We start from the raw sequence: 16,698 nt of genomic DNA on the forward strand, positions 1-16,698 counted from the left end.
CATTTCATTACCACCCGAAAGTAAAATTAAACAACAACATATAACTAACCACACGAACAACAACTCCACATGATTCAACTCTAAATCACTTGGTTTACCTAAAATAAAATTAAAATCATACTATAAATCAAATTGTTAATTGTTAATTAGTTCTGTGTGTGTTTTCTACAAGTCAATCATATTAAGCCAGAGTAGCAGGTATCCATAAAATCATTGAAGTATTAGAGCAATAGAGCTACATTTAAACACTATGTTCAAAACTCAGTTTGCCATCCGCATCTTATATTCTATATTACTGAACATTGTCAGTTCTCAACTTAATATTCCAATTAATTCCTTTCCTTCTACCATTACTATTGAGTCAATCCCCACTAGTTCTTGACCTCATATCTTCTAAACCCCTTCTAATTCAAATCAACTTCCCCAATTCTTACCTGCCTATATGGAGACATCAGGTAATAAATCAACATTGTTTGACACAAATAATGAACATTAGTACATTACATTCATCATGTGGATCGTGCAACCAATTTTATGCTTTCAACTAACAATAATAATAACTAAAATAATGTCATTAATGTAAAAAAAAAAGCGATGTAACCCATTTGACCCAATTGACCTGTGACCCGTTTCGACCCGTTACACAAACCGACCCAACCTGACCCATTTTGACCCAAAACCATTTTGACCCGTTACCCAAACCGACCCAACCTGACCCGTTTTCCAGACATAATATAGATAGTGGAACAATATCATTTACAGCTAGCAAATGACATAAAATCAGGAAGATATCTTTGATTCTCATGAGGATTAGAATAAGGACCTTTTTCAAGAAATTAGAAAAAACGAGAGAAATAGAAATAAGGCTTCATATTCACCTAGTTTTTAATCCTACCACAACTCAAACACTAAAACTCCTAACTCCTAAACATCAAATCCTATAAACTAACACTAAAAGTGGAAAAATAGAATTTCAAATGATCGACAACTAAGTAATGATTCCTAATATCGTTTCTTCACTTAACAGAATCTAGTTAGGTGATGCTTTCTGTTGAAATACAGCTTATCAGTTAAAAATATTTCCTAAATTCAGGCTGTCTAATAATGGTGACATCCCCTGTCCTGGGAGACGAGTCAATCAAAAATTCTTTCCTCACTGGTTCATATGGTATTGAACTAAGTTCACAAAATCTCCTATGAGTCAAAAGGGAGTCTAGCTTATTTATTCATCTTACATAAATAAATCAGAGAGAATGTAACAACTATTCTTTTCCTTATAATAGAACCCTGCCAAAAGGGAGTCTAGCTTATAACACCTGAAAGTTACAAGCAAAAGGCTAAGAACAAGTTATAACGGAACCTGAATATTCTAGTCGGGTCTACACAGAAATCTTATTCTAAATATTAGCATTTCAACATCCTTAAGAATCACAACATCAAATTAAAATTCTCAGTTAAAAGTTTTAGTCTTCATATACTTAAATTTACTAAAACATCATACGAATAACCTATGGTACATACCAACAAATAACGCTTTCTCCAGAAGTTACAAGTCCACTTAATTATCTTTACAAACAGATTTCCTTTTCATTTTTATGAAAAACCAACTTATTAAGCTCTAACTATTCCAAAATCACTATCCAAAAAGTAATCATACACTGTCCAGAGATTTAACTTGGTATACAAAATCACCATCCGAAAGTATATTTAAACAACAGATAAAGCATATAACTAACCACACTAACAATACTTCCACATAAGTAAATTAACTTCAATCAACATCAACATAAATAATCAACAAAAACAACATAAACGGATACCGATTAGCGTGCAGAAGCGCTGCAGGTCCAAGATACGATTCCGGATTCCACCAATAACTCGGGCACGAAGTACTACAACAAGCACACAAAATGCACTCATACATACCATCCAATTTCGCCCTATCTTTCTTACTCTGAGGCACCTCTTTCCCTTCCCAACCTGCAGGCGCCTTCGATTTTCGCTTCAGCCACGGTTCAATACTCTTATACTGATTATAAAAATTAGTCATATCCACTACCAAATCCTTAATCACAAACATATGCGGTAACGGCGTTATCATCGTCGCGTCATTAGCCGGAATTTTAGTCAAACAAGCTAATCCGTTACATCCGTCAATATTCATAGCACATGATCCGCAAATTCCTTCACGGCAGGAGCGACGGAACGTTAACGTCGGATCAATTTCGTTTTTGATTTTGACTAATGCGTCGAGAACCATTGGACCGCATTCTTTGAGATCGATCTGGTAGGTTTGGAGTTCGGGTTTGGATGGATTGTCGGGGCTCCATCGGTAGATTTGGAAGCTTTTCAGAGATGGTGTGTCTCGAGCTACCGGTACGGATGATTGTGTTTGGGGCTCCGATGCATGTGATCGAAGAAATATGCGATTTGATGATTGAATTGATGGTGATAATGTTGAAACCCTAGAAATTGTGCGTCTAATTAAACCTGCCATTTGTTGTTTGTATTTTTATTTTGAGAGGTGATAAAATAAAATGGAAAATGTAGAAGTCAATTTGATTTATCGTGCTTTGTTTTTGTGATGGGTGAGATTGTGATTATGGGGACTTTGAGGGGCAGTTTTGGAAACTTTGAAATTTGTCGGTGAGATGTGATTGTGAGGAAAATTTTGAGCCGTTGATTTGTTATGGGGAGTGTGGTGGGCTCGTGGAGCGATATGTTACCGGATAAAAGTTTTGGGTGTTTTTGGGACACGTATGCAGCCGTGTTAAAACTTAAAAGTGTGGTGGGCTCGTGGAACGATATATGGAGTATGATTTTATTTGGTTGCTAAGCCCTGTATCGTAACAGCCTTTCATAAAACTTGTCTCCTCCACCTCTTCGTCACATCACTAAAAAAAACTTTAGTATTCATTTCACATTTCTTTCACAATTTCCTTCCTATCATAAACTTCACCACCTAACTTTACTCATTTTTAATTATTTTATAAACTCAAAATATAAATTAAACATTACTCCATACATTTTATTAAATAAAAAAAATACTTGAAATAAAAAAACATTACAATAAATAAATAAAGACAATAAAACATATTAATTGTTTCGAACAATATAATCATCCCGAAGTATCCAAATGTGCTCGATCAAATTGTTACGGAGTCTATGATGCATGGTTCGATCTCTTAACTCTCGTGACATACGGGCATGATCTTCAACTCTTTCCGACCACAAACGCCCAAGGTTGGAGAATTCCGATCTCGGGGAGATATCGTTTGGACATTTTTGGGAGATCTCGGCATCTCGAAGAAATCTCGGGGAGATCTCAGACGTTGACTTTTTATTCTTTAGTCTAAACTAATATATATAAATAAATATATGTATTTTTATATACATTTTTACGAGATTTTGCAAGAAACTATGAGAAATGAGTAAGAAAATTCGAGAAATTACGATATTTACGAGAAAATTCGAGAAATGAGCAAGAAAATTCGAGAAATCATGGCTTTGACCAAGTTTGACCCTGTTGACCGGGAAACCTCGGGAGATGGACATCTCGTCTCGGTTGCCTTCTAAAAACGAGATCACGGGAAAACGAGATCACGGGGAGATCTCGGGGAGAAAATAAGGAGATTTACAACACTGCGTACACCGCGGGAGGTTAGCCGGGTTTCTGAGATGGTCTTCTTTGAGGTCACATATATTGCGCCCGTTATCTTCTGTTATCATGTTGTGTAGTATAACACAAGCGTACATGATTGTTCGGATCTTATTTATTTTATACGGTCTTGGATGGTGTTTTATTATAGCCCAACGACCTTGCAGTACTCCGAAAGCTCGCTCGACGTCTTTTCTTGCCGCTTCTTGAAATTTTTTAAACTTTATATTTTTTTGACTCGATTGGATATTTAAACGACTTGACAAGTGTTGTCCATTCTGGGTATATGCAGTCTCCCAAGTAATAGCATTTGTCAAAATCACGCCCGTTGACATTGAATCGAACCGCTGGACTACCATCCAATAATTCTTCGAACAAATCCTATTCATTTAGAACATTGATATCATTGTTCGAACCTGCTCGACCAAAAAAAGTGTGCCAAATCAACAAATCGTAAGAAGCAACCGTCTCGAGCATTATTGTTGGTCCTTCGTGATCCCCCCTCGTTTGATGACCTTGCCACACAACCGGACTATTTCTCCATGGCCAATGCATGCAATCGAGACTTCATAACCTGCCCGGAAAACCATGCATTTTAGAGTGTTTGCATACAACCGTCGAATGTCATCTTGAGTAGGTTTCCTTAAAAATTCACCCGCAAACAAATACACAATAAATTTACAATAATTCTCTAAACAATTGACATATGACCGATGTGCATTTTTGATAAATATTAAAACCAAGTCGACCAGTACAATCATAACGTTGTTCAAAGAATCTAAAATTACCTAGGTAACGGTTCAACAATGTGGTTTGAAAGACCATAATCAATACGGAGAAATAAGGACCTGCTCATTCGATAGCGTTTTCTGAAATATTCTCCTGGAAATGTTGGGTCATCGAAAAAGTAGTCGTTGAACAAACGATTTCTGGTAGCAATTCGATCTCTATTTAACCGACGTCTTCTGATAATCATCCGTTCATTTTCAGCAACATCATCATTATCTAACATTTCGAGCGACTCGAGTATTAAGTGCATTTAAAGCACCTTCAATCAACTCAACATCGGAATCCGACTTTTGGCTTTCGTAATCGCTATCGGAATATTGAGAATTATCCGTTTTTTGTATGTGTTAAAGAGTGAAAATATGAAGAAAAAAAAATGGTAGTTTGTGTGTGTAAAATTGTTATAGGTGTATGAGTATTTATAATGTATAATTCATTGGTTTAAAAAAAAATGTTCAACGGCTATCATCTTCAATCTTCAATTGTTATAATATTCAAATACAAACTAATTTGATAAATTGAATAAAAAGAACACAAAAAAGCTCGTGCGACCCACAAAATTCTCGTTGGCCTACCATTGCAGGCCCGACGAACGAGCAAAGTGGCGAGATGCGGCTGATCAGCGTGACACGGTGGCAGTTCGCCACCCTCCCTGGCGGCTCGTTTGACGAACGATAGTCTGAGGCCTAAAACAATTTTATAAAGATGTGTTGCTCCTTTTGTTAGCTTCCTACATTTGAATCAGATTATCTTACAATAAACTAATAATAAATAGGAACATCAAGACTAGCAAACACTGAAACACATTTTTGTATACAAACGAAAATCCAAAGTATAGAAAATATATGGGTGTAATGTTTTAGTAGTTAAAGGAACATCTTAAAATGAGAATTAATGAGTACGTACACAATCCTCACTTGATATATGCTTGACATATATTGTTTTAAGTATAAAGTATATATATGTTTTTCATTATTTGTGGTTACAAAAACAAATATAACAATATTGGTCAATATTGACCTGAATTACTATTTTTGTATTTTTTTTTTTTTTTTTTGTTAACTTGAATATTATTTTTGCGTTTTAAAATACTGTTGAACATTGTACCGGTAAAAATATACTCAAAAAATTAATTAATTGATATAATATATATGTTTTCAAACACTGTATAATACAATCAAAAATATTTAAAATAAAAACTGAAAATGAATGACTAGCTAAAACAAGACAATTGATTTAGAACGGATGAAGTATATTTTAGTATTATTTCCTTGAACTCTACAATGATATCTTTTATAAACACCCTTAGGCTATATTAACTTGGGCTGAAATCACTTGCAATAAATTTAAAACTTTTACATTTGTGCAAAAATAATTTTGTGAGTTAAATGAAAGTCACTTAACAACAAATTTAAATCTTTTATGGTTGGACCCAATCGATTTGCTGGCCAAATGAAAATCAATAACAACTACTAATATATAAAGATATTACAAAACTTGTATTGTTGGGCTAAATATCTTGTTGGGCTAACTTACATCTAGCCCCGACCCCATGCTTCTCTGGGTCATCGTCAATGTCTCTTGGGGAAAGCCGGCTCTGCCCACGTTGAAGAAAAAATGACGCTCGATGGTGATGAGAAGTTGCTATTGTATTGTTAATAAAACCGTATAATCATGACGTATAGTTTGATCCAAATTCGTAAGGACGCCTAATTTTTTTTTCTTCTCAAAGGCAGAACTATATTATTATCAGAGGCGTTTTTGAGCATAGGCAACATAGTCAACCGTCTATGACCCAAAAATTTTGAAGGGTCCAAAATTTTTAATATGTATATACATTTCTCAAAGTATTCAAATAAATAAAATATAAAATTGACAATTAATGTATTATTGTAATTTTAAATAGTTAAATACATTATATGTGAAAAAATAGATAAATTTAAGTGTTATCTTTTTATATGTATTAAAAAAAATTAACGTGTATGAGGGATTTTTATTTTCGTCTAGGACCTCGAAATTATTGAGACGGCCCTGATTATTATTATTAATGAATTAATATGTACAGTATGTGTAGATTACACGATAAAAATCTACATTAGCCATTCTAGAATAATTACCTAGGCCCGAGATCTCACTTGAAACAAACTGGGAGGACAAATGAAACAGTGCTGAAATTTCAGCGACAAAGTAAAATTAAGCCAACCCATTTAGGCCACGAGCTTAGGTAATTATAAGGATGTCGATGTAGTCCAACGACACTCGACGGAAATATGGCCCACGCAGGGGCGATCGTATAAATACATTTATACTCGATACAAACAACATGTCACCTAAATGAATTAACCAATTCCGCTGCGGTTGCAATAGGACCATCAAAAGAGTGTGGATCATTTAACCAACGGTTCCATTCTAAGCTCAAAGATATCGAACGATTTTTAATCAATTTGTGACTTTTTATCTGAATTTCGTTTGACAAAACCGCGACTACCTTTACATATTTTAAAAATCCAAAACACGAAAAATATGAAAATAAAGAAAACAATCTTTGTACGTGTCACTTGCGCTTTTCAATTTTAGGGTACCCCAAACCAAATCAATATATAATTTGTTGGAAGCTTCGACGAGCCCAACACACCCACTATAGAGGACCTAGACTATACTAGACTCACTACACCAACACTTTGACGTTGGTTAGCCTTTAATTTTATAAATCCTTAGTGCACAATGTACTTAGGCGACAGTGTCGACCATATATCTTTAGGCGGTATAACCGACCATGTATTACTTAGGCGGCAGAGCCGACCATATAATAAGAACAACAAAAGTGCACTAAGAACTTAAACACAAACTAAGGCTTGATCGGGAAACTTAACAAAAACACTTATATTTAATTACAATTACAATATTACTTACAAGCTTTCTCTTCTCTACTTTCGCTAACTCACACTCTTCTTCTCTTCTTCACAACTCACTTCTTATTTCACTCTCACAACTTCACTCACACTTTACACAAATGAACCCACCACCTATATTTATACTACTCCATGGAAGTTTCTAGAAACTAGATATTTCCATGGATATATAAATATCTAGATATTTTTATACAGATAAATATCTAGATATTTCTTACACATATAAATATCTAGATTTTTCTATACATTTTAATATCTAGATATTTTTCATATACATATTAATATCTAGATATTTTACCCATATACATTTACTAATTCCATATTATTCTAAATTTGCATTGTATTTTAACACTCCCCCTCAATGCAAATTTTCTTCCAACGATGTCTTGCAGACCATTTCAAGTGCTTCTCTGAATTTTTCAAACTTTGGTTTACTTAGGCTCTTGGTGAATATATCTGCAACTTGTTCATCTGTCTTTGTTGGCACCATCTTGATCTCCCCTTCAAGGACCTTCTCGCGTACATAGTGATAGTGCACTTCTATGTGTTTTGTTCTTGCATGGAAGACTGGATTCTCTGCTAATCGAATAGCTGATAGATTATCACAGAAAAGTTTTACTTAATAATCTGTTGATTGATGAAGATCTTCCATTAGCTGTTTCAACCAAGTAATTTCTTGTGTTGCTGATGCTGCTGATCGATATTCTGCTTCGGTGCTTGATAAGGATACAGTTGGTTGTCTCTTGCTGCACCATGATATTACTCCCGATCCAAGACTAAACATGTATCCAGTTGTTGATCGTCGTGTATCATAGTCTCCAGCGTAATCAGCGTCACAATATCCAGTCACGTGACATTCTTTTGTTTTCTTGTACAAAATGCCAAAGTTAATAGTGCCTTTAACATACCTTAAGATGCGTCGTACAACATCAAGGTGAGGCTTCTTCGGATTGCTCATGTATCGAATAACCACTCCAACTGCATAAGATATGTCTGGCCGGCTTAGTGTGAGATAAATAAGACTTCCGACCATCTTTCGATACATGGTAACATCTTGAAGACTTTTTCCTTCATCTGCTCGTAGTTTTGTATTCGGATCCATCGGAGTTGAGATAGGTTTGCAATTAAGCATTCCGTACTTTTGTAAAAGATCTCGCGCATATTTCTGTTGTCCCAGAAATAATCCTTCTCTTTTCTGCTCTATTTCGAGTCCAAGAAAATGTTTGAGTTCTCCAAGCTCCTTCATATGAAATCTAATAGACAGATTCTCTCTCGTTCTTTGGATCTCCTCATAGTGATCTCCCGTGATGATTAAGTCATCCACATATACTAGCACTATGGCTAGTTTTCCTTGATCTTGTTTCACAAATAAACTAGAATCTGAAGGAGCAACTGTGAAACCACTTTGTACTAGGAACTCGCCAATCTTCCTGTACCAAGCTCTTGGAGCCTGCTTCAAGCCGTATAGTGCTTTCTTTAATTTGCAGACATGGTCAGGATGGGACTTGTTCTCAAAGCCTCTTGGTTGCTCCATATAAATTTCTTTGTCAAGTTCTCCATGTAAGAAAGCGTTCTTGACATCCATCTGCCACAGCTTCCAAGATTTGCTAGCGGCTAAAGCTAGTAGAGCTCGAATTGTTGTGATCTTCGCCACTGGACTAAACGTTTCTTCATAATCCAGCCCATATTGTTGAGAAAAACCTCTAGCAACAAGTTGAGCTTTATACCTTTCAATGGAGCCATCTGATCGAGTCTTCACCTTGTAAACCCATTTACAAGATATTGGTTTTACATCTTTTGGCTTTGGAACTAAACTCCATGTCTGGTTTTCTTTTAGTGCATTAATTTCTTCTCCCATCGCTTTCTGCCATTCTTGACTTTGTGCTGCTTCTTCATAAGTGGAAGGCTCAATAGGTATTGATTCATCCACATGAGCAGCATTGGCATACCTCGGATTAGGTTGCCTCGGCCTTGTTGATCTCCGTAATTCTTGCACATGCTCCTCGACATCCATTTGGCTTGGACGAACCTCCTTGGATACAGATTGATGCACACCAGTTTTCCATGGACTCGTTTCCTTAGAGTACGACCCATCTCCTTCTTTAGTTGGATCCAATACGTGCTCTTCACGTTCTTTTCTTTCTTCTGGGACTTCTTCTAATTCATGAGATTCTGGAAGCTCTATTTTTTGTGGTGACCACCATGAAGAAGCTTCATCAAATACCACATTTCTTGAAGTATGACACTTTCCAGTATTTGGATCACAACATCTCCATCCTTTTCTTGATTCATCATAACCGACAAAAATGCATCGAATTGCCTTCTTATCAAATTTGCTTCGGAGATGATCTGGCACGAAGACGTAGCATACACATCCAAAAACCTTGAGATGATTGACGGTTGGCTTGATCTTCCATAATCTTTCATATGGTGAAATATATCCCAACTTTGTTTGTGGGAGTCTGTTAATCACGTACGACGCTGTCCTCATACATTCGGCCTAAAATCTACCTGGTACATTCTTACCATGAAGCATACTTCGACAAGTTTCGGCAAGGTGGCGATTCTTGCGTTCCGCCACTCCATTCTGCTGTGGAGTATTGGGGCAAGTTAATTGTCTTCTAATCTTGTGCTTCTCAAGATAGATATTGAACTCGGTCGATAAATATTCTCCTCCATTATATGTGCGTAAGCACCTAATCTTATTATTAAGCTCACTTTCTATCTTCTTCTTGAACTCTTTAAACTTCTGAAAAGTCTCTGACTTCTCCTTCATGAAGTAAACCCACACATACCTTGAGAAGTCATCAATGAATGTCACCATATACTTCATTCCTTCAAGTGATGTTTGTTTCACTGGGCCAAAGACGTCTGAGTGTATGAGATCTAGTGGTGTCTTGGACTGATGCGCTGACTCCTTGAATGGCAATTGGTGAGTTTTGCCAAATTGACATCCAGCACATATTGTATCTGTTCGGATATCAATTTGAGGAAGCCCATTTACTATGTGTTTTACCATCATCTCCTTTAACTTGTTGTAGCCCATATGCCCAAGACGTTCATGCCACAGATCAGCCGTCTCATTCTTTCGAGTCTTATCCACATAAGCTGTTTCAGCAGATAATACATAGACCGATTCTATTCTTCTTCCATGCATAACTGGATTTCCAACCACCTTTACTCTCTTGAATACGGACACATCTTCTGGTCCAAAGAGCACGTAGTTCCCTTCTGCTGTTAATTGTGGTACTGACAGTAAATTCTTCTTTAGGCCAGGGACAAGATACACCTTCTCGAGTCGGAGCTTATGAGAGTCACCTTCACTTGGAAATTGTCTTTCCAATGTGAGAAATAGACAACCTTGAGTTGTTGTGTAACATCCCGCCTTTTTCCGTCAACTTTTCCGTTTAACTATTTTAAACTCCGTTATATGTTTATAACATCTCCCGTTAATACGCGTTTCGATTTATCTTGTTTAGGTAATTTAACGCACCCGATTGGAAGTAGAGGGACTTGTTTTGCCAAAACACTAAAGTGGTGACTAGCCACTTGACTAGTCAACACTTCCACCTCATTTCTTCATTTTCATTTTCCTTTTCATCTAACACTTTCATATTTTTCTCAAATTCTTCATAAAGCAATTCATCATCCATATTCAAACGATCAAGCTTCGGGCCAAACAAATTACATATTCGAGCTCCTCGTGATCTCCTCTTCGATTCCATACCAATCTCATTTTATTTGGGTAACTTTCTAAAATCACTAATTTTATGTGTTCTTGAGATTTTTGAGTTAAAAGGTTGTTAATTAGTGTCTATGGCTCAAGTCTAGTATAATTATGTGATTTGTATGCTTGTTCTTGCTATTTTGGTGTAACTAGTTCATATTGAAAGAATGCTTGCTTAATCTTGAGTTTTAGGTGTTCATATGTTGTTGAATGATGAAAGTTCATGTTTTAATTGTGTTCCTAACATCACTAGCTTCAAATTGGTATGTAGGTTGACATGGATTAGTTTCATATGCAAGATTGTTGAATTTGTGATTTTGGGTTAGGGTTTGATAGAAGTAAATTGAATTTTTGATGCATTAAATGCTTGTTAATGTTACTTGTAAGTGTTAGGTTGTGTTGTATGCTTAATTACCTTCGAAACGGCATATCGTTCATGTAATTTGGTTGCCAAATCATTAAATTGCAATTTTGACTTGTATGCATTGATTATGGAACATTAATTGCGGTTTTTGATTGTTTTAAGTGCAAGTTTGATTGATGATATGTGTTTAGTTGCATTCCTCGTCAAAATACCTTTCCAACGATGTATGATAGGCGTTATAAGTGTTTGCGGGTCAAGTTTTGTGTTAAAATTGATTTTGGCTCGTGCATAGTTTTGCAAAACAGAAAAATGTCTGTACAGGTGGTGGCGCGGCGCGCCCCTTACCCGCGCGGCGCGCAGATTATGCTGGACAGATTCTGACCTCTTGGTCCCAATTCACGCGAAATGTTTGACTAGTTACCGACCTCCGATTCACATGAAACTTGTTTTAATATACTTGTATATGAATAATTAGCATAGAAAATTTGTCCGGGACCCGACCCGAACATGTTGACTTTTTCGTTGACTTTGACCCGACCAAGTTTGACTTTTTGTCAAACTTAACCAATTAATTATGCAATCTTCCTAACATGCTTTTATACTTGTATCTTGCATGAAACTTGACAATTTGCTTCACATGCTACATAATCGAGTCGTGTCGAGCCATAGGACTAATTGAACAACTTTGACCCTTCGTGACTATCGTTATTGATACAACCTATTTGTTTAGGTCGAGACTAGCGTTGTCCTTTGCGCACATTACTTGTTGAAGTACTTTTTGTTCGTGCATACAAGATGAGATCATAGTCCCACTTTTTACTCTTTTGAACTTACTTTTGGGATGAGAAAACATAAACGATCCTTTTGAGCTAAGTGAACACAAGAACGGGAAAACAAACATTCTACATACGAGTTTAGAACAAAAATCCTCAATCCGATTATCATTAGTTACATCAGATGGTGTAAGCGAGAACTTATGTTATATGGCCATATGGGTTGACAACCCTCATCTTTGACGGTTCGCTACCGTCTACGGATGAAATATATTTTCGGGAAACAGTGTTGTTCTAGCACTAATTTATGGGGTATTCAACGGACGGAATGTTAAGCTTTGATAATTGGGTGCTCGTGAATATTAACTTTTAGAATGTATTACTACTTTATAAATATTGCAACTCTTGTGGTTCAGCTTGCTTTTACTCATTTACTTATTGAAACCTATGATTTCACCAACGTTTTCGTTGACAGATTCTCTATGTTTTTCTCAGGTCCTTGAACTTAGGTGATACATGCTTCCGCACATACTTTTTGATACTTGCATTGGATGTCGAGTATACTTGCATACGTGGAGCGTCTTTTTGGCTATTTTAAACTATGTCGCACGTGTTTCATATGAACAATAACTTTTGTTATGTACTTGTCTTGGGAATTACTTTTGTAAACATTGAAACATCCTTTATGAAATGTATGCGACATATTTTCGGTCAAACTTTGTTATAAATACTTATAACCATGTAATGGGACCATACGTAGACGACGCCGTCACTTGACAATTTGTCGGGGTCGCTACAAGTGGTATCAGAGCTTTGGTTGTAGGGATTTAGAGTTCATTGGTGTCAACCCCGAGTCATAGGGTACATTGGTGAGTCTAGACTACAACCGGCATATAGACTTGACATAGGAATTACCTGACAATTTGTGCATTTATACTCGAACTCTTATTCTATCTAAATCTTGCGTTGTATAATTTAATTGACATGCCACCTTGACTATATGATGTAATGTCGAATGCACATATGAATTAGGGTAATATAATTCCCGGAAATTATATTACGGTGACTCATATGAACATACCGACATTATGCCATAAAGAATTTAAGGCGAGTCAAGGATAATTTTCTCTTTATCTTTATTCCATATCGCGGTTAGTATTATTTAGAATACTAACCAACGGTATTCTTTTGTTTTGAAGGAACAATGGCTCCTCGTCGTGTACGCCGCAATGAAACTCCCAAACAAGCTCTCGAACGGATGATAGCTACCGCCGTAGATGCGGCCATGGCCGGTCACTCTTCCAACAACAATAACAATAACAACAACCACAACAACAACAACAACAACAACAATGGGGCCGGTAACTCAAACGAGGGATGCTCCTACAAAGCTTTCATGGGGTGCAAACCTCACACTTATGATGGAACCGGGGGACCGGTTGTGCTTACTCGTTGGTTTGAACAAACCGAGGCCGTCTTTAGCATAAGCGGTTGCCGGGACTAAGACAAGGTCAAATACTCCACCCATACGTTCTCCGGTGTTGCTCTCACTTGGTGGAACACCTATGCTCAATCGGTGGGTACCGATGAAGCTCATGCCCTCTCTTGGGCCGATTTGAAGGAAAAGATGATTGTCGAATACTTTCCGCGCGAAGAAACCCGAAAGCTCGAGGAAGAACTAAGAGCTTTGAAAGCGGTCGGAAACGATCTTAAGGCTTATAATCAACGCTTCGCCGAACTATCCTTGATGTGTCCTAATCTTGTTAACCCCGAATCTCAAAGGATTGAGCTCTACACGCTCGGTCTTCCAAAAAGCATCAAACAAGGGGTGATGTCATCCAAACCCGCTACTCATCAAGCCGCTATGAACATGGCCCGTCAATTAATCGAAACGGTTGACGAAATCGTAGTGCCGGCTCCTAAGGCCGAGGACAAGTCGGGTGGCAACAAAAGGAAATGGGAAGCCACTCCATCAACCAACTACAACAACAACACCTTCACCAAAAAGCCTTTCAACAACGACGGCAAGAAGGGTTATGTCGGAAACTTACCTTTTTGCAACAAATGCCACAAGCATCATCACGGCGAATGTAACAAGCTAGTTTGTCACCGTTGCCAAGGTGTTGGTCATAGGGCCAACAATTGCACAAGTGCCGCCCCCGTTGCTCGAAAGGGGCCCAATCCTCCAAAAACGGTCACTTGTTACGAATGTGGCCAAACGGGCCATTATAAGAACGAATGCCCGAAAAAGAAAACCAACCCCAACAACCGAGGCCGAGCCTTTAACATCAACACCGAGGAAGCCCGAGATGACAATGAACTAGTCACGGGTACGTTTCTTCTCAACAACTCTTATGTTACTTGCTTATTCGATTCGGGTGCCGATAAATGTTTTGTGTCTAAGACTTTGGCTCCTACCCTTTGCACTCCACCACACCCTTTAGATACTACTTATTCCATCGAAGTGGCCGACGGAAAACTCTTAAGTGCCGACACATATTACCGGGGGTGTACTTTGAACATTTTGGGTAAGGAATTTGAAATTGACTTGATACCCATGGAATTAGGGAGTTTTGATGTAATAATCGGTATGAATTGGATGGTCAAAAATAAATCTCACATTCTTTGCGATCTTCACGCAATCCGAATTCCTATCGAGAATGGTGAACCATTGATTGTCTATGGCGAAAAAAATTGCACCGGACTCAATCTCGTTTCGTGCCTTAAAGTTCGAAAGCTACTTCGCAAGGGTTGTTTCGCGATTCTTGCTCACGTTAAGAAAGTCGAGGCCGACGAAAAGCGCATCGATGATGTGCCAATCATTAATGACTTTTCCGATGTATTTCCCGACGAATTACCGGGCCTTCCACCTCATCGACCGGTTGAATTTCAAATCGATCTTATTCCCGGAGCCGCACCCGTAGCGCGTGCACCATATAGACTCGCTCCACCCGAATTGCAAGAATTGCAAAGTCAACTCCAAGAACTACTTGACCGTGGTTTTATCCAACCTAGCCATTCACCATGGGGCGCTCCGATTTTGTTCGTCAAGAAGAAAGACGAATCCCTACGAATGTGCATTGATTATCGTGAACTAAACAAATTGACGGTTAAGAACCGATATCCTCTTCCTCGCATTGATGACCTTTTTGATCAACTACAAGGTTCTCGTGTATACTCAAAAATCGATCTCCGTTCGGGTTATCATCAACTAAGGGTTAAGGGGGAAGATGTCTCCAAAACCGCTTTCCGGACTCGTTATGGTAGTTATGAATTCCTTGTCATGCCTTTCGGTCTCACTAACGCACCGGCGGTGTTCATGGATCTCATGAACCGCGTGTGCAAACCTTACCTCGACAAATTCGTTATCGTGTTCATCGATGATATTTTGATCTATTCTAAAAAAACGAAGAGGAACACAAAGAACATCTCCGACTCGTGCTCGAGCTCTTGAGAAAAGAGCAACTATATGCCAAGTTCTCCAAGTGTGAATTTTGGTTAAAGGAAGTTCAATTTCTTGGTCATGTTGTAAGTGATCAAGGCATTAAAGTCGATCCCGCAAAAATCGAAGCCATTAGTAAATGGGAGACTCCTACTACTCCTACTCAAATTCGTCAATTCTTGGGTCTCGCCGGATACTATCGTAAATTCATCAAGGATTTCTCCCTAATCGCTCGTCCTTTAACCGCGTTAACTCACAAGGAACGAAAATTCGTTTGGACCTCCGAACAAGAAACCGCTTTTCAAATCTTGAAAACTAAGCTAACCACCGCTCCTATCTTGTCACTTCCCGAAGGCAATGATGATTTTGTTGTATATTGTGATGCCTCGAAAAATGGTTATGGATGCGTATTAATGCAACGAAAGAAAGTCATTGCTTATGCCTCTCGACAACTCAAAGTCCACGAACGAAACTACACGACACATGATCTTGAACTCGGTGCCGTCATCTTTGCACTTAAGTTATGGAGACATCATCTTCTTGGTACCAAGAGTACTATCTTTACCGATCACAAAAGTCTCCAACATATCTTCGATCAAAAGCAACTAAACATGAGACAACGAAGGTGGATTGAGACCTTGAACGATTATAATTGCGAGCTTCGTTACCACCCCGGAAAGGCAAATGTAGTGGCCGATGCCTTAAGTCGAAAGGAAAGAGCGGTGCCTCTTCGTGTCCGAGCTTTGAATATCACCATCCACTCCAACCTTAATAGCCAAATTCGGGTAGCCCAAGATGAAGCTCTTAAGGACAACAACATCGCACGCGAACTTTTAAACATTCTCGTCTCCCGATTCGAAGTTAAGGAGACCGGACTTCGATATTACGCCGGAAAAATTTGGGTGCCTAAATATGGCGATCTACGAAACCTCATCCTAGACGAAGCCCACAAATCGCGATACTCGATTCATCCCGGCGCCAATAGGATGTACCATGACCTTAAAGAACAATATTGGTGGCCGAACATCAAAAAGGA

The 16,698-nt window shown here is 37.9% G+C and overlaps 1 protein-coding gene across 1 annotated transcript in view; it reads right to left on the bottom strand.

The window, feature by feature from the left end:
* Positions 1-2,517, bottom strand: part of LOC139862044 (succinate dehydrogenase [ubiquinone] iron-sulfur subunit 2, mitochondrial-like) — a 3,435-nt gene extending 918 nt beyond the window's left edge. The window contains exon 1 of the mRNA XM_071850592.1: positions 1,821-2,517. Coding sequence (XP_071706693.1) covers positions 1,821-2,497 — 677 coding nt within the window. The 5' untranslated portion in view covers positions 2,498-2,517. The remainder of the gene's footprint in view (positions 1-1,820) is intronic.
* Between the last annotated feature and the right edge of the window lie 14,181 nt (positions 2,518-16,698).

Source organism: Rutidosis leptorrhynchoides, chromosome 8, assembly GCF_046630445.1.
Source record: "Rutidosis leptorrhynchoides isolate AG116_Rl617_1_P2 chromosome 8, CSIRO_AGI_Rlap_v1, whole genome shotgun sequence".
Taxonomy (NCBI): domain Eukaryota; kingdom Viridiplantae; phylum Streptophyta; class Magnoliopsida; order Asterales; family Asteraceae; genus Rutidosis; species Rutidosis leptorrhynchoides.